Source organism: Triturus cristatus, chromosome 11, assembly GCF_964204655.1.
Source record: "Triturus cristatus chromosome 11, aTriCri1.1, whole genome shotgun sequence".
In the NCBI taxonomy this organism is placed as follows: domain Eukaryota; kingdom Metazoa; phylum Chordata; class Amphibia; order Caudata; family Salamandridae; genus Triturus; species Triturus cristatus.
The window spans coordinates 575,575,036-575,594,522 of NC_140594.1; the positions used below are offsets into that span (position 1 = coordinate 575,575,036).

Consider the following 19,487-nt stretch of genomic DNA (forward strand, 5'->3'; position numbering starts at 1 on the left):
CAATATGAAGATAAGCTAATAAAGGCTGACTTATGAGTTGCGGTAGCACTATATAGTTATGTACTGTTATATATGACAGATATGATCCACAATAATACTAAAACCGTAATATACAGCGGTCAGCAGCACATTGTAAATTATACATCCGACATTCATAAATGACATATCTGCTAGGAGGGTTGTTCACCACCGGTACTGTACAGTCAAAACACCAGACATGACAGATGAAAAGGCATGATATAACTGAAGAGTTTGGTAAAACACTGCTGGACAATTCGGAGTACTTTAATATAGCCCACAAATACAGGTCTCAAATATCTATACACTCTGGCCACTTCCTTTCATCTCACAATGACACTCAGATATGGGATGATAATAACTCTCTCTCCTTCGAACCATGCAAGCTCAGGACCACAAATATACATATAATCTCAGAATGAAAAACCCAGTGCAGTAACAAATTAAGCACACTATAATCATAGGAAATACCATAAAGGGCCCTACATAGCTGTTCAAAGAGGTCAGCATAGTGAAAATCATAAAACTGGGAATATGTCCCTCACACAAACATTCACTAGACTGCTACGCACTGCATATCATAACAGTATAACCACACCTCGGTGGTCATCAGGCACAACATGTAAACAATTCCCACATAGGATCAAAACAAAGACAACATCCTTCCAACCACACACTCTATATGCTGTAGCATGCTAACCATGTAGGAAAGCGTTTCAGTGCCCCACATAGTGGTAAGAAGAGCTTTATAAATGCTGCAAAACAATACTGTACAATAAAATCCTAAATATTTTCTAGTTGCAAAGCTGCACCACTTCTGATATTTAGACTGTATTTTTGTGTTTCATAAGAAAATTGCCATACAGACTAGTTGTCCCAAAAATTATGTGGATGTTGGCTGGTGTCAGTGGGACATTGAGCAGCCAATCTGTAGCATAAAGTTGTCAACAGTTTATCTTCCTGTACGGTAATGGTCAGATAAAGAATGGTGTTAGTGAATTGTATATCTGGGCAGAATTAGGTAAGCCATTCAAATAGTTCTTACAGGGCGGTATAATTATCTGTCCACATGGCAAAGTCATTATAAATGTTCCTCCTTTAGAGTGGTACATTTTCAAGCTATGGATTGTGAATGCATTAATATAGGTTAGCTCATAACAACTGAAGAATTTTTCTAGATTGGACATGAAACATGTGCCTTTGATACCGTAGTTTGGTAACAGACGTATTTGAGGAATCCGAAATAACTCAAAATCGTGTAAATTAAGGTTATTAAACATTTCAGCTCAGTAGAATGCCGTGTTGTTTTGGGGCGGGTGGATGTCATCTAATTGCCGCAGTATGGTGCATACTGGAATAAATGCACTTTATGTCCATTGTAACTAGGATCTGTGATAATATGTCAAATGGCATATTTTCTACAGTTTTAATTAGCACTGCGCTTTGTTATTCTTGAAGCATGCTCTGGTGGACAGCAAAGATAGGTTTAATGTAAATGTTAACATATTGACCTAAATGCTCCAAAACTCAGCCACCGTCCAACAATATAAGGCGCCCCAAGGAACTTCAGCTTACCTAATTCTGCCCAGGAACTTCAGCTGCTTGTATATTTTGGTCAACTTGTAGATTACTGGGATGTGGATTGTTAAAGAATGCATGTTCATTCTTACTGAGTATGGTCTAATGCAATGCCTCTTCAGTAATACTGGGTATTAGAGAAGTTTTTGGGGTAAGTCCCCTAATACTTTTGAGTAGTGTTCTGACAGTGGTTTCATAATCTCCTTATTTAAACAATAGTATTTAGGACTGCAGTGCCTTCTCCCTTCTGAGTTACCAGCAGACAATTAAAGCCCTTTCATCAACGGATGACTTCTTAAAAACAGGTGTAGTTACATCTTGCTTCCTTACTTAGATGTCCAACACCTCGAGTGGAAGTGGGATAAGAACGGTGTGAGCCTAGGGATGCAGACTTTGTTGGAGGACCCACCTAAACGAAGATTACACATCAATCAACAGCTTATGAAAAACAGCACCCAAAACATGTGAATCTTAGAACCTGTTGAGCTGCAGAATAAGCATGAGTCCTATGAGAAGGCATGCACACTGAGAATCTAATGCTGCAGTTATCGACAGCGAAGAAAATGTGAAACCCGAACATTGAGACTTATGTATTTATGATCCCTGAGGCGGGAAGAAAGCAACGGGGTTGTGAAGGAGAGCTATGTTTTTTATTTTTTAACTATTTTATTTTGTTTTTTGAGTAAAGGGTAAGTATCGCCAGGGAACAGATGGAGCTGTACCAACATGAGAGGTAGACCATTGTAAACAAATTGCATCACTTCAACCTCCTTCAATACTTGAAATAATATGCCAAACCAATACTGAGTAAGTGAAAGGGTTGTCAGAGTAAGTATGTGGTTGGGGGAACTGTCAGTCATTGGTAGAGCGGGACTATTTTACAAGAAAATATAATTTTCCACTTATAATAAGCAATAAAATATACAACTACTTACCTGAGAAGGTACAGGAGACTGCACACAGCAGAGCTTTTTTATAGCACCATACAAGTCATCTCGGGTTCCTGTAATAATGCAAACCACCATCTGCACATTACTCTGCAAAACACACAGGCCTTTGTTAGAAATTAAACCAAAACGAAGAAAAGAAACAAAGGAATTCCCAACACTAATGGGAAAAAGATTATGTAATCGAAAGAGATGAAGAAAGTAGAGCTTATTTCAAACACATTTCCTGAAACTGTCGGTGTTAACAAAATACTCCGGCAGTACATTGTACTGTACTGCATAGTGCCTATGCCCCACACTATAAACAAAAAACTGATAGCTCCCAAAATAGTAGAGACCAGCAATGCACCACCCAAACCAGATTAACATGCCTGGTAGGTTGAGAGATGGTGAAGTCTGGAGTTGAGGACAGAAGTCAACCCTTGGTCTCTGAAATTCTTTTTGCCAAACTCTTCAAAGTAACACAGACAGCCAGCATATTCTCTTTGCATTCTTTAATCTCTGCTTTATCCAACAGGGATACTGCTCTATGCTCTTTCTATACTTTCATTACCCCCCCCCCCCACCCCCGTATGTGCATCTGTATGAACCATAAGCGCATGTAACTACTCTCAAATAAACATGTGAGCAAATTAGGGAAAATAGATGAAACAGACTTAAAGCTGTAATTCACATTTAAAGGTAAAGGACAGAACACAACAAAATATCCTTCAGTGTTCACCAAAAGCATAGATAAACAAGAGGAAGAGGATTAGGAAGTGCCAAGTTAGTACTATGAGAGAGAGAGAGAGAGAGAGAGAGAGAGAGAGAGAGAGAGAGAGAGAGAGAGAGAGAGAGAAAAGAAGTACCTGTTGAGAGCTGTAACCATTTCTGTCCAGGGAGATGGGAGGGTTATTTACGGCTTTGATGAGGATTCCTCTGAAAGAAAACTAGGATTACAGCTAAGCAACTTTTCCTTTTCTTCCAGGGGGTCCTCATCACTAGTCATAACCACTGAATAGAACAGCAAGCTCATCCCACAAGAAGCGGACATCCAACAAGTACCGGAAAAGATTCAGACAATAATGCCTAGTGAAAGTATGTACAGATTTCCATGTAGCGGCATTGCATATTTCTGAAACAGGCACATTTCTTTAAAGGGCCGCAAATGCATCCTTTCCTCTTGTAAAATGTGCTTTAGGCCCACTAGGTAAGGATAGATTGTTTGGCTAGTTGATATGAGATAAGTATACAGGAAACTATCCACCTAGAGATCGTTTTGACGATGCCAAACATGTTTTCACTGGGCCATAATTAATGAAGAGGTGGTCTGACCTCTTAATGTTTTGATTTTATCTAGGTAAAACTTCAGACTTCTTTTCACATCAAGAGAATGTAAAGCCCTGGGGCATGGCCAAGATGGCAGCCACATCAGACGCTCGCTGAAGAGCTCTGTCTTGGGCCCATCATAAATGCTGGAAAATATAGCAGAGCAGCCTTCCCCACAACCAATTCTTTTTTTTTTTTTATTGAAAACCAATAAAAAAACAAAATAAAGGCTTTACATACCATATAGCAGTCACATAATAAGTTGCATACTAGTACGTAGTAAGTCTCAGTTATTCCAAACAATCCCTCCATTATGTCTCAACATCCAGATTTTGTGCTTTTATGGCCCATCAATACGGTTATTTCATCCCTACTCTGTTACCAATTATCCCCCTCCCCCCCCCGGTCCTCTGTCAATTTTATGGCCCTGTCCCCTGTATGCCATCCATGCCCCCCAGACCTTTTCCCACTCCCCAGGGCACCCTCTGGCAGTATACATCACATATCCTGCTTTTTGGCACCAATCCAAGTCTACCTGTCAGTCAGTATCCACCGGCAATGACGTAGATCCCCATGCCCGGGCAATGTTCCTCTTAGCCACTCCGGCTGCTAGCCTCAGCCATATTTCTTTATATCTGGGCCAGTCGTGCTCCCCTTTAAACCCTAGGAGCAACCATTTGGCCTCAAGGGGGACATCCATCCCCACCACCCTTGTCATTACTGTTGCCAGCCATGTCCAGAAGTACCGCTCCAGATGGCAATCCCATAGGACATGGAAAAAGGACCCCCTCGCTTCCGCAGACCCGCTTGCACAGAGGGGACTCCACCTCACCTATTCTATGCAGGAGTGCCTGCGTTTAATAGACCCTATGGAGTACCTTAAGCTTGACCAATCTAAACTGCACCCTTATAGCTAATTCCCGGGGGTCCTAAAGGGCCTCAGCCCAGTCCTCGTCTTCAAGCGTCCCCAGATCTCCTTCCCATGCCATCCTCAGGGGACCTAACAAGTCTGGGGAGAGATTCATTAACTTTTTATTAATCATTGACACCCCTTTATACCGGGTCTAGATGATCGGTAAATGCCCAGTCGTTCACAACCAGTAACTGTGAGGCCCAATAATATTTCTGAATATCTGGGACAGCGAGACCCCCATCATGGACCCCTCTCTGCAATTTGGCCAGTGTTATTCTTGGCGTTCCCCCTTTCCACAATAGCCTACGGACTTCCTGGTCGATCTCTTTGAAAACGGTCAGTGACATTCTACGTGGTGTGTTCTGAAATATGTAGAGCAGCCTCGGTAGACTCCATTTTCTAAAGGGCTGCTCGTCCCACTAACATCAACGGTAGAGATCCCCAGTGCGTCACATCTCCAACCAAATCTTCGTAGCTGTCGACATTCTCCCTAATAAACTCCCGGGGTCTCGTGTGATATTAATTCCCAGGCACTTGAACCCTTCCGATCACACCTGGGCTAGACAGTCTCGAGGCAAACGAGGTGTCTCGCCTGACAGAGGGTATATTATTGATTTTGACCAGTTAATTGTATAACCAGAGTGCGCCCCAAAAATGCAGAACACTTGCATAATCCGGACAATGGAGCTCTGAGGATCTGCAATGTAAAATAGGAAGAAGTCAGCATACAGTGAGATTCTTTCTAACTGGCAACCCGGTGGCTCTATTCCCCATATCAGGGAATTTTGCCTAATCCATGCCGCCAGAGGCTCGAGCGCAAGGGCAAATAGCATGGGAGCCAATGGGCAGCCCTGCAGGGTTCCTCTTCGGAGTTCACAACTGTGTGAGATTGTTCATTTTACCCTAACTCTGGCCACAGGGGCCTGGTAAAGCAATCAAACCCATGTCCTGAACTTCGGACCAAAACCAAGTCTCTTTAGCACCGCAAACATATAGTTCCATTCCACTGAGCCAAACGCCATCTTTGTATCTAAAGCCATTGCCACCGTTTGCGTTTCCTGGTAAGTTAGGTGGAGCACACCATAAAGACATCTCAGATTAAGCTGGGTACTTCTGCTAAGGATAAAGCCCGACTGATCTGAATGAACAATTAAGGGCAACAGTTTTAGTATTCTGGTCACCAGGGTTTTAGCCAGCACTTTAGCTTCCACATTAAGGAGGGAGATCGGTCTATGCGATCTGCATTCTGCCGGGGGTTTACCCTCTTTAGATATGGTTACTATCATTGCCATTCTTTGATCAGCAGGGAGACAACCCATCAATAGTGCTTTGCAATTAACTCTTCCACGGTCAAATCAGTCTCCAGGGCCTCACATTTCTCACTTGTTAGCTCCCGGAGGTTCAGGTTATGGAGAAAATCCTCAGTCAGCATCTGTCATAGTGGTTCGGGAGGCATATAGGAGTCTCATAATAGGAGGCAAAGGCCTCTGCTATAGCCATGTTTGTTGTTTGAGTTTCCTCCTGCTCATCTCGTATCTCAAGCACCCATGACCTCTTCCTATCACAGTTTTCCAGCCAGGCAAGCAATTTGGCTGCCTTATCTCCAACATTTTATAGGCGATGCTACGTTGCCAAGACATGTTTGAGCGCTCTGACTTCTGTCAGGGCTCGCAAGTCTTGTTGGCGTAACATCAGTCAGTGTTTGTGTATCTCACCCCCTTCCCCCTGTTCTAGCTTCTCCAGCTTTAATCTCTTTCTCTCAATATCCGCACTTTATTGCTTAAATTCTTTTTTCTTACCCCCAATTATTGCCTGGCCTCCCAGAGAGTCAGCGCTGAGTTCACAGATTTCTGGTTTTCTTCAAAGTATTGGCTCGCGCATTTGCACACTGTCACGGATCACCTTATCTTTTAGAGACCAGGCCTCGAACCTGGGGGGCAACTGGTAGTCGACCTGCGTGCCCACCAGCTGGGTCTCCACGGGGGAGCGGTCTGAAATCCCCTTTGCCAGGTGTGTTGCTGTTGAGAACTGTGCCACTCAAGTTCGCAACGTTAGTAAGTTATCTATTCTGGAAAAACTGCGGTATGGCACCGAGAAGTAAGTGTATTGACAACATAAAGGGTTACATTCTCTCCACAGATCCACCAGCACCATCGCTGTGGCAAAATGAGACAAGGGTCCCCCTCCTACTCCTCCACACCCATCCGCTGTTCTATCCATGTTCACATCAAAGACCGCATTAAAATCGCCCCCCCCCCCTAAAAGTAGAACCCCTTGGGGGAGTTCCAGCAGCAGACCTGCCCCCCAAGTGAGGGAGAGCTTTTCCAAGTTTAACCAGGGCACGACGGCCACTAGAGCGACAGAGTGGGAGGCATTTAATGTGGTGGTGAGAGGGCACTGCTTGGGACAGACAGTGGGATTGCGAAATGACCTGTTGACAAAACTCACCCAGTTGGAGTCCACCCTGCATGACCAAGGCCTTAAGCTATTGAGGAATGCAGAAACGCACAGACAGTTGGACACCACAAGAAGGGAGTACAATAGTGAACTGGAGCGGTTCCGGGGCTTAGATTGACGTGAATACCACTCTCGAGTACATGAAGAGGTGAGTAAACCGGGTAGATTACTTGCATGGTTATTATGTCCTGACTCTAGAGGATCACCCATCACACAAATTACAAATGCAGGGGGGGGGGGGGTATGGGGGGGGGCGGGGGGCAGTGCTTTACTACCCAGGAGCATTTAGTGCATATTGCAAGAAACAATATTAGGCCTCAAACCCGCAGCCTGTAGATAATTTGTTGGAATTCCTGACGCCCTTACCATTGAAGACACTAGATCTTCACTCGAGGAAGGAGTTGGGAGGGTCGGTGACGGTCCAAGAGATACGGGAGGCCCTTCAAGAGATGACCACTGGAAAAACGCCTGCACAAGATGGTCTGCAGGTTGACCTCAACTCGGTACTTGCACAAACTCTGGCTCCTGAAGGCACTCTATGCGGAGGCCCTAGACAAAGGAGTGCTACTGGCCTCTACTTGGGATGCTCTGGTGGTTCACATAAGGAAGACAAAATTAAGGTCTGACAGAATTCCACACGTGGGAGGTGTGCGCCCTTGGTATTTTTAAGCGCAAGAAGCAAAAAAAAGGTAGAAAACAAATTTGCAATGCTAGCCGTACTCCTAGCAAAGCGTAGTATAGCAATGCACTGGTGCTCGCCGGGGGGGGCCCCCAATAGCAGCATGGTGGGGGGTGGTAAAGAAATGGGGCACGGCCGAAGAAGGTATCAGGCAGGAGGAAGCTCGCGGTATACGACGGCACCCCATATCATTGGACTGGGCGATGATCCTTCATGCAAACACAAACTACCAGCGGGGAATCCCCGCAAGCCACCCGGACGGAACCAGGACCCAGCACACTTTGCCCATCTCAAATTCCCCTCCTCAACACTAGCTCACCCCTCCGGCTGCCCTCAGCGGACCGCACCACTAGTAACGTTGGGAACCATTGCCCGCAGTTAATGTAACAACATGGAGCTTCGCCCCACCTAGCCCCTACCCCACTCCCCCCCCCGCTCCATTTCTTCCCGAGTTATAGATCCCCAGTTCAGTTAAGAACCTGGATTACCACTTAGCACTACCCTATATAGGGAACAAAGGACTAGCAACTGTCATACGGGTATGGGTGACACCGCAACCCTCTCAACAGCATCTTCAAGTATGTTTCCCAGCATATCATTCAGAGGCAGGGAGGCATTCCCCTCTCCCCCCATCAGCAGACGCTCGGCTATCCAATGCAGAAATGTTGATATCAACTGTAAAGCAGTAGCAGATGAGTCTGATTGTTGTATGACATGTATAATACCAAAATCCAATAAAAAGGTTTTGCTTAGAAAAAAAATAAAAAAAAGGAAGACAAAATTAATAGGGGCGCAGGTATCGGAGTTTGTTCCCTTTCTATGCTGAATGTTGATTGATTTTAAAATTCTGAGCATGATCTTGGCATCCCGATTCTTGCCCCATATGATAAACCTCATCCACGGAGACTACAGCGGGTTCATACCGACAAGGGCTACCTCTGGCAACTTTCGTAGACTCTTCCATGTCATGACCCCCGAGACAGAGGCCGATATCCAGAAGCTCCTATGTTGGTCAATCTGGAAAAAGCATCTGACTCGGTGAGATGTGATTTTTTGTGTGCTACCATGGCTAGAATGGGACTGGGAAATGTATTGATAAGGAGTAGTTTCTTTTCTGTAACTCCAGTTCTGTAGTAGGGGTATCTCTGTTATAGTCATAATCTAGTGAATAGTCCCGCCCATGTGCGTGGACCCCGGAGCAATAAAAAATAATCTCTAAAAGGTGACAAATCATGCAGACCTGCATACACCTTTAAGAGAGAATTTAATTTAAAGACAGATAATGCAGCCTATACCCAGAGGCTACACTGTCCAGTACTTCAACTAGAATTCCACGAACATCCACAAACAGCACTGCCTGTCTAGTTTTTCTCCACATAGGAAAAAACCCTGCCTCTACCAGCAAAAGCCTCTGGAATGATAGAGAGGAAGGAGGACAGACAAGCCCCATAGGCTGCCATTATGTGGCTTGGAACAGGATACTGTGCCTTTAAGAAAACTTTCCAGTTTTCCAGAACTTTCCCCAGTATCCCAGAATGCACAGCAGGTCCCATTTACTTTCAGTTCTTTTTGAAGGCGTAGCACGCCAGACCTGTAGCATTCTACATATGAATAAGTATCTCTCCACCGGGGAGGAGGGCGGGCGCTTATGACTATAACAGAGATACCCCTACTACAGAACTGGAGTTACAGAAAAGAAACTACTCCTTATCAATACATTTCCCAGTCCCATTCTAGCCATGAAACTACTCCTTCTGTAGTAGGGGATCTCTGTGTATAGTCATAATCTAGTGAATAGAATGGCAAGCCCATCCCCACACAACAAAAGCGGTGGAGAACACACAAGACACTACCACTACTGTGCGAACAAATTTCGCAGCGAAGCCTGCCCAACCTGAGCATCTGCCCTGGCATCCGTGTCCAGACAGTAATGCGCAGCAAAGGTATGGACCGACTTCCAAGTGGCCGCCTTGCAGATTTCCGCAATCGGAACATTACGCAGCAAAGCCGTCGTGGCAGCTTTGCCCCTGGTGGAATGAGCCTTAGGTTTACCCCCTAAGGTCTTATTAGCCTTTTGATAACACAATTGTATGCAGGACACAATCCACCGAGAAATGGACTGCTTAGAGGTCGCAAGACCAGTCCTGACTGAGCCATAATTAACAAACAATTGGTCAGACCTACGAATATCCTTGGTCTTATCCAGATAAAATTTCAACACCCTCCGAACATCCAGGGAATGGAGAGACCTTTCCACTGGCGAAGAGGGATTCTGAAAGAACGTAGGTAAAGTTATGGTCTGGTTGACATGAAAATCAGAGATAACCTTAGGAAGAAATTTAGGGTGAGTACGCATCACAACCTTAGCAGCATGAAATACAGTATAAGGTTCTTGACAACATAATGCCTGAAGTTCACTCACCCTGCGGGCCGATGTAATGGCCACTAGGAACGCCGCCTTCCAGGATAGGTGCTACAATGAAGCCTTGTGAATGGGTTCAAAAGGCTCCCTCATCAGTCTGGACAGCACCACATTCAAGTCCCAGGAAGGCGAGGGAAGTCTGACGGGAGGAAACACTTTCTTCAAGCCTTCCAAAAAATCCTTGACCACAGGGATCTGAAAGAAGGAAGTCTGTGAAGGGCATTTCCTGTAAGCAGTCAAAGCAGCCAGATGAACCTTAATGGAATGGAAATTAAGGCCAGACTGCGCCAGATGTAAAAGGTATGGAAGGATGACATCTTCCTTACATGTTGTCGGATCAAAGTTCTTGGACTTACACCAGATACAGAACCTCTTCCACTTGTAAGCATAGGATGTTCTAGTGGAAGGTCACTTAGACTCCTTCAGAATGTCCATACAATCGTCTGGTAGATTCAGATGGCCATATTGCACTATTTCAGGAGCCATGCTGCCAAACTCAAAGACGAGAGGTTGGGGTGCACCATCCGCCCCCCGAACTTCGTGAGAAGGTCCGGCCTGCACGGCAACCGCATGTGAGGAAGGAGAGACCGGTGAAGAAGGTCCGTGAACCACCACTGCCTGGGCCACTCCGGGGCGATCAGGATCATCCGCGCCCTGGACTGGGACAACTTGATGAGCACCGCCGGAATCAGGGGAATGGGTGGAAAAGCGTACAGAAAGCTGTTCGACCAATCGATCCATAGCGCATTCCCCAGCGTCCCCCGCTGGTAGTACCTGGATGCTAAGTCTCGGCATTTGCTGTTTTCGGCGGTGGCGAACAGATCTATGTCTGGAGTCCCCCACCTTGCGAAGACTTCTCCTAGTACTTCGTCGTTTATGACCCATTCGTGGTTTTCCTGAATCAGCCTGCTCAAGGCGTCCGCCTGAGCATTCTGCACTCCTGGCAGATGCGTGGCCGTAATCGTCAGTCCTCTGGCCAGCAGCCAGCGCCAGATCGCCTGCGCCTCCTGCGACAGAGTGCGCGATCTCGACCCCCCCTGCTTGTTGAGATAATACATCGTGGTTGTATTGTCCGTCTGTATCAGCAGCGAGTTGGTCTGGAAGGACGGAAGGAAGGCCTTCAGTGCCAGGAAAACAGATCTGAGTTCCAGGAAATTGATGTGGTACGTCGATTCCAAAGCAGACCACTTTCCATGAATCTGCAAGTCCCCGGAATGCGCTCCCCAGCCCTGGAGAGACGCATCCGTCACGACACTCGTCGTGGGAATGTCCTTGTGGAAGGGAACCCCCTTGAGGAGGTTTTCCGCCGAACACCACCACTTCAGAGACTGAAGAGCATGCAGCGACAGACGTATCTTGTCGTCCCAAGAGCCTGTCCTCTGATCCCACTGATCCTCCAAACACTCCTGCAGTGGTCTCATGTGTAACCGAGCGTGAGGCGTGAGGAAGATACAGGAGGCCATCGATCCCAGTAGAGAAGACACCTTCCTCACTGTCGTCGATGGAGCAGTCCTGAGGTCCTGAGCCTTCCGAAGGAGTGATAACCGTCTCTCCTCCGAAGGAGACACGCTTGCTGACCGCGTATCGATGGAGGCCCCCAGGTACTGTATGCACTGGACCGGAGTCGTGACCGACTTGGACATGTTGACGTGTAACCCCAGCTTGTGCAAGAGCTCGCACGTCCATCGGAAGTGTTCTTGCGCTTCCGCGAAGGATGATGCCTTGATCAGCCAATCGTCCAGATACGGGTAGACAAACACCTTGTTCCTCCGCAGGTATGCCGCCACCACCGCCATGCACTTCGAAAAGGTCCTGGGCGCAGATTTTAGCCCGAATGGCAGTACTGTGTATTGATAGTGATTGGCGCCGACTTGGAATCGCAGGAACTTCCTGTGCTTCCTCGCTATGGGCACATGGAAGTACGCATCCTGTAGATCTATGGCACAGAGCCAGTCTCCCCGTTGCAGCTGAGGGTAAATCTGGTGCAACGAAAGCATGCGGAACTTCTCTCTGCGAATCCATTTGTTTGCCTGCCGCAAATCCAGAGTGGGCCTGAACTCGTTCTTGTCCTTCTTGCGAACGAGGAAGAACCGAGAGTACAGACCTCTTCCCCTTTGAGACAGAGGTACCTCTTCTACCGCCTTTTTTCTCAACAAGATGTCTGCCTCCGCCTGGAGCTCTCTCAGCTGGAATCGAGAGCTGACCGGCGGAATCGCTGGAGGCGGGCTGATAAACCGAAGACTGTATCCATTGCAAACAATATTCAGCACCCACTTGTCCTGAGTAATTTTTCTCCACTCTGCCGGAAAAAATTGAATGCTTCCCCCCACTGGAGTGGGTAACGGTTGAGGGGGAAGTAACCGCTCAGGGCCGAGACCCGGCCGGGCCCTTGGTTGTGGTAGTAGCCTGCTGGCCTCCTCTACCCCTCTGACGCTTCTGGAAGGGCTTGCGGAACTGCTGCTGTTGTGGCTGCTGCTGTCCCGAGCCCTGCCCACGCCCTCTGCCCGACGACCCGAACCTCCTTTGGAACGGGCGCTTCTTTTTCTCAGCCTTCTCCAACCCGACGGCCGTCAGGGTTTCCGCCTCAGCCTTCATGCGGGCCATCTCATCGTCCGCATGCTTCCCGAACAGGGTTTCCCCCGAGAAGGGCAGGTTGGCCACTCTTTGCTGCGCCTCTGGCTTGAGGGACGTCAGGCGCAACCACGAATGGCGCCGCTGGTGGACGCCATGACAGTAGGCGTGTGCGGCCAATACAGATACGTCCGCCGCTGCGCTGATCGTTTGGTTCGACACCAGCATGCCTTCGCGCACTGTCTCCAAGAAGTCCTCCTTCTTGTCCCGAGGCAGGAGGTCTGCATATTGCTGCAGGGACTCCCACAGGGCCCGGTCGTAACGGCCCAACAAAGCCCCTGCACTCGCCGCCTTCATGGTGGTGGCGGCGGTACCACACACCTTCCTGCCCGCAGAATCCAGCCAGCGGCTATCTTTGTCGGGTGGAACCGTGGAGGACGGGGCGGTCGCATGTTGTTTTCTTGCCGCCGTCACGATCACCGAATCCGGCTTCGGGTCCACTCTCAAAAATGACGGATCCGACTCCGGGGCCCTGTACTTTTTCATGAGCCTGGAAGGAGCGGCCTTCGTCGTCGCGGGAGTGAGGAACAGCTCCAAGGCGGGTTCCACCAGTCCTGGTACAAGAGGCAGTAGGGGGCGAGACAGGTGTTTTTTATGAAGCGACTCGAATATCACGGACGTCGTGGGTGTTGGAACCGTCACCGTGATACCCAACTTTGCAGCCCCTCGCAACAGCACCTCTTGGAACGAGACCAAGTCGTCCACCGGAGACACCCTCGTCCCCGGGGAGTCCGACAGCGTCGGGGAAAGGTCTCTGTCCGAGGAGCACGTGCGCGACCTGGACCTATACCTCCTACGGCGTCGTCTTGAGTCCGACGAGGACCGTCCACGGCTCCGTGATCTTCTCCTCCTGTGAGAGCGGGAGCGCGACCTCTTCGGCTTCGGCCTGTCCGCCGGTCTCGCTGGTCCAGGCGACCGTGGGCGTCGTGGCTTCGGGGTCCCCTGCGGCGGAGTCGGGTACCGTGGAAGGGAAACCGACCGCGGGGGAACCGGCGGCGGTCCCACAGGGGTGCGTGGCAGCGACAGAGGCTGGGGCGGCGGAGGCAGCGTCCGCGGCCGAGGTGGCGGTGGTGGAGGAGGCGGTGGTGGAGGTGTTTGTGGAGGTGGTGGTGGAGGTGGTGGAGGCGGAGGCGGGAGAGGAGGCGGCGACGGAGGCATCCGAGGAGGCGTATACACCACCGAGTACACCGATCCCGGTGACTCTCTCTTCCTCGACGTCGATCTTCTCCTCGACGTCGATCGTCGCCTCGACGGCGACCTGCGCCTCGACGGCGACCTGCGCCTCGACGGCGACCTGCGCCTCGACGGCGACCTGTGCCTCGACGGCGACCTGTGCCTCGACGGCGACCTGTGCCTCGACGGCGACCTGTGCCTCGACGGCGATCTTCTCCTCGGCGTCGATCTTCGCCTCGACGGCGACCTTCGCCTCGACGGCGACCTTCGCCTCGACGGCGACCTCAAGCGTCTCGACGTCGATCTCCTTCTCCTCTTCATCGACGGCGAGCTGCGATCCCTCGACGCCGAATGCTGACGCCGGGCCCCATCTCGACGACGACCGCTGGACGGAGCCGTCGACGGCGTCGTCACCGACGACGCCGATGTAGTCGACGGCGGCCTATGCAGGTCCCTCGACGGCGATCGTCGACGCCGCTTCTCCCCAGAGCCCTGGGGGGACGGCGAACAGACGGTGGTCATCCTCCTCGACGTCGCCGTCGACGCCCTCGACGGGGAGTGGGAGCGCTTACTGGTCTTCCTGCCCCTGGGGAGCCCCCCAGAGGCCTCAGTATGGGCCAAATCAGCCCCTCCAGACCCACCTGGTGCCTTCAGTCTTCGTTCCTCCAGAACTTGAAGCCTGATTTTCATTCTGTCCCTCAGGGTCCTGGCTGAGAACGAGTGGCAGATGGTACAGCTTTCAGGCACGTGGGACTGGGGAAGGCAACCAATGCACACCTCGTGTGGATCAGTTTTAGCCTTCTTTCGACCACATTCCGGGCACTTGACGAACAAGCCAGGCATGTTGACAGTACCAGCTACTAAACACAAGAAAAAGTGACAAAAATTGCCAAAATCTCAATAAAACCCTTGAAAAGGGGAGAGCTCAATGCTCCAGGGTCCTGCTAGCAGGAGCCGGAAAAAAGAACTGAAAGTAAATGGGACCTGCTGGGCATTCCGGGATACTGGGGAAAGTTCTGGAAAACTGGAAAGTTTTCTTAAAGGCACAGTATCCTGTTCCAAGCCACATAATGGCAGCCTATGGGGCTTGTCTGTCCACTCCTTCCTCTCTATCATTCCAGAGGCTTTTGCTGGTAGAGGCAGGGTTTTTTCCTATGTGGAGAAAAACTAGACAGGCAGTGCTGTTTGTGGATGTTGGTGGAATTCTAGTTGAAGTACTGGACAGTGTAGCCTGTGGGTATAGGCTGCATTATCTGTCTTTAAATTAAATTCTCTCTTAAAGGTGTATGCAGGTCTGCATGATTTGTCACCTTTTAGAGATTATTTTTTATTGCTCCGGGGTCCACGCACATGGGCGGGACTATTCACTAGATTATGACTATACACAGAGATCCCCTACTACAGAAAGTGGGTTACATTGTTGTATTCCCAATCCACTGCTCAGGTCAGAACCGGTGGGGTAATATCACGATCATATAATATTTAAAGGGGAACCAAGCAGTGGTGCCCGTTATCCCCCCTCCAGTTTGCCTGGCTATCGAGCCTGTAGTGGAATTATTAAGGCATAAGCGTCATTATGTCTAAGAGAGGGTTTGTGGGGAGTGGAGCACAATGCCCAGCAGATTTGCCAAGGCCCTGAACTGGGTCCTCCATTCTTCAAAAATTTAGGAATATTATAATATATGGAATTTCATGATGTGGATGATCTTTGGGAGGGGAATTTTAACCCAGTCATACAGTCCCTCAGGGTGTGTCCCACATTCTGATGTTCGTTAAAACTCCCCATGATGGCTCACATAGTGCTGGCTAAGATGATCATGCTTCCTAGATTGCTATACTATTTTGTGAACTTACCTGAGGTGATTCCGCTCTCAAGGTTCGCTGGGCTCAACAGACTACTTCGGGAATTGGTCTGCGACGGGGGTACAAACAAAGTTTTGCTGGCAGTGTTACAGAGGACTCCGGAAGTGGGAGGAATTGGCGCCCTGGAGTTTGTATTATACTACCTGGCGGCCCAGTTCAATGGCTGGCCCAATGATACGACTAGAACTTTGAACTGAAAATATTACGCATCTGATTGATAATCAGAGACTGTTGATGGCTAAGCTTTTGCACCCTTCGGTAAACATCCCGAGACCGGGGGAGCTGTTGCAAGCGGCGTTGTATAGTTGGAAGAGATGTATCCGATGTACTACAGGAGTTTCGCCTTGTGCCTCGGGACTGCCTATCATTGGGCTTCAGCATGGGGTTCTATCTGTCCCGTTGTCGGGGACTCAAATCTCCAGCTGGACAGTGGCTTGAGGTTACGTCGGTAGGAGGACTGCTACCAGGGTGAAGAACTAATCCCCCTGGAGGACTTCCCGGCCTAATATGACCCACCAAGCGGCCAGTTACTCACCTACTATTAGGTTGGAAAAAACGTAGAGAGATTTCTGGGAAAACACCCAGCAGGAACCGCAGATACACAAGACACTACAGGTATTAGTCACGCTGGGATCAGCTAGGCACTTAATAAAGTGGCATTATAGAGCGTTAATTTTATGGTAAAACAACCTTTAGAAGGGATAGGGGAGAGGTGGGACATTTCGGTGGGGAGGAACCTACAGGACAAGGAGTGGGCCCGAGTATTGCAGAGCCCGAAACAAATATCTAGGAATACTGTGTTAAAACGCATCCAATTTAATTATGTTCACATGGTACACCTCACACCCCACAGACTAAACGTTATAGATGGGGGTTAATATTCAGGGTTGCCCCAGATGTGAACAGCGAGACGCAGCATTCATACATATGACATAGGAGTGCATGAAGTTGCAGGAATTGTTGGACACAGTTTTAGACCATATTAATGCAACATTGGCCCTTGCACTGTTGAGATTTGTCTCCTGGGATTGTTTCCAAGACCAAATGCAAAAAAGTTGAGTTCCTGGTTTGTGGACCTAGCCTTAGTGTTAGCGCACAGGTAAATACTATGACTTGGAAAGCTATTAAAGGCCCCACAGTGTTAATATGGGAAACAAATTTAGACATCTGGGCCAAAGCAGAAGAAACAGAGATACAGCGAGAAAAAGCCTAAGGTCTTCGTCCACGCCCAATAGCAGAATTGTGGACAAAGGTACTGAGAGCTTGGAATACCAGGGGTGAAGGGCATTCAGAGGAGTGGGTGGACTCTGGTGAAAGTGAGTGCTGAGAGTGACAGACAGTCCTATAGAACCATGAGCAGAGGATTGCGAGGGAGAACGGAAGGAGAGATGTTACCCTCCCGGGACTATTGACTGCCCACCCCCCTTCTGGCAGTAAACTAAGATCATATGCAGAGACACTTACATGACAACATGTACGAGATAAAAAAAAAATACTAGAGGCAACACTGGACGACACTAAGTAAAACTGTTACCCAGAAACTGGGATAAATTGTTAGTTATTATAAATAAAATATAATTAATTGACGCCAGGACTGTTGTAACTCCCTAGAGCGCATAATGTTACTTTAGAAAAGGAAATACTGTTAAGATGTACTACAACATTGTGTCAAATACGAGATAAAGCTTGGAATAGAAGATCGAATGCTAAGTTAACTAATTATTGGTGAACTTAAAGAGATGTATACTGTACTTTGCCGGATTGAAATTATGAGTAACCCCTGTATGTATGCATTATTAAAACATTGAAAACACTAATGTATGAGTTACTTACCTTCGGTAACAATACATCTGGTAGAGACGTTGTCTAGCCGCAGATTCCTTAACATCGAATATCCCCAGGGGTGAGACTAGATCAGGAAATGTTTTCCAGCAGCACCTCTGCGCGCCAGGGGACGGCGCCACACGACCCCGCCCTGACGTCATCCACGTGTGTGACGTCAGCAAGGTCATATAAGTCGCTCGCCGCGCGCTGACGTCAGTTTTCTTTGGAGAAACTTTTCCGCGGCACAACGCGTTTCAACCAGAAATTGTGATAAATGGGAACAGTGTGCGATGGATGAAAAATCCATGAATAACGGAGGAGGATGGTAGAAGACACCCTCTGAAAGACAGAATAGACACTGCCTACACATATAAGTGGAAGCCGTGAGAAAGAGCCCCGCAAGCGATACGGTAGCCCCTTCCCGAGTGAAACAAGGGAAGAACATCTCAACAAAATTAAACAGACTAATAGTGCCATGTGGAACAGTGCCGTCCACTAAAAATGGAACACAGAAAGAACAACAGTCCACTGTAGGAAAGAATGAGAAGCCTGGGCCTTCCCCTCTAAAAACAGAGGTAGGAAACAGAGCACAACAGACCCTCAAAGAGGATAACCACGAGGAGACCAGGACCCCGAGGTAGTAGAGCAGGCAGAAGGGAAGGGAACTGGAGAGGAAAACAAATCTCCCTGTGAATCAAAGGCACCATATAACAGAAAGAAGGCCCCAGCAGAGGCGAACTGTATATGAAAGCACCCAGGGGAGTGCAGAAATCTGAACCCCTTTGAGATATAACCCAATGGCAACCGAAGAGGCCAGTGGAAAATATCACTAGGCAAGGTCCTCGCAGAACAGGGAGGCCGGGTGGGCGTTAAGGAATCTGCGGCTAGACAACGTCTCTACCAGATACATCGTTACCAAAGGTAAGTAACTCGTACATCTGAAAGTGACATCTAGCCGCAGATTCCTTAACTTAGAATAGATACCACAGCCATACCCCAAGGGAGGCGGGTCTGCGACAGGACAACAGACAGCGTCAAACATCTGATCCGGCAACAGAGTGACGGATAAGGGGGGATGTTTGTGGGAAGTTTTATTTATTTGCAAAGTTACTTAAAACCAATGCAAAACATGCAAAATTAAAAACCATATGTAAAATATACGACCTCCATAAAATATCATCACTCTGTTAATAAAAGCACTTCTATTATCTTACAAGTTAAAATACAAATTTAAACGTACAGTAGCCACCTTTGCAAGTGTCCCAGATGCCTACATCAATTGAATCACCCCCAACAAAAGCTGATAGGCCTAAGGCTGTGGTGCCCGAAAATCTTGGTATCAGTTTGGTATTTTTGCCCGGGCTGCTTCAAGAAGTTTAACTAATCTAATGTTCAAGTGTGGGGATGCTGGGTCAAAGCAGGCCAATACTGCCTGCCTCCTTGACCGAATCCCCCTTTGATTAAAGGGAATTTTTAACAGTTGCCTCCTTTCTTGAAGTGTTTCCGTGGAAGAACAAATGGTATGGGTAATGTCCCCCTGTCCTTTTTTACATAAACTGCATACTGTAAAGGTCGGGTCCCTTTTCCATGGGGGGATATGCTGTGTGCATGGCATCACTCCAAGTTGTAGCTTTAAGAATTTTAGTTTCAGTGCTTTTGAATAGCCCAAATTAA

At 48.3% G+C, this 19,487-nt stretch overlaps 1 protein-coding gene across 3 annotated transcripts in view; it reads right to left on the reverse strand.

Annotated features, from left to right (window-relative positions):
• Positions 1 to 19,487, reverse strand: part of PIWIL2 (piwi like RNA-mediated gene silencing 2) — a 1,855,951-nt gene that overhangs the window by 599,414 nt on the left and 1,237,050 nt on the right. For all 3 annotated transcript variants that reach the window (XM_085633754.1, XM_085633756.1, XM_085633755.1), the window contains one exon: positions 2,532 to 2,633. In XM_085633754.1, coding sequence (XP_085489880.1) covers positions 2,532 to 2,633 — 102 coding nt within the window. The remainder of the gene's footprint in view (positions 1 to 2,531; positions 2,634 to 19,487) is intronic.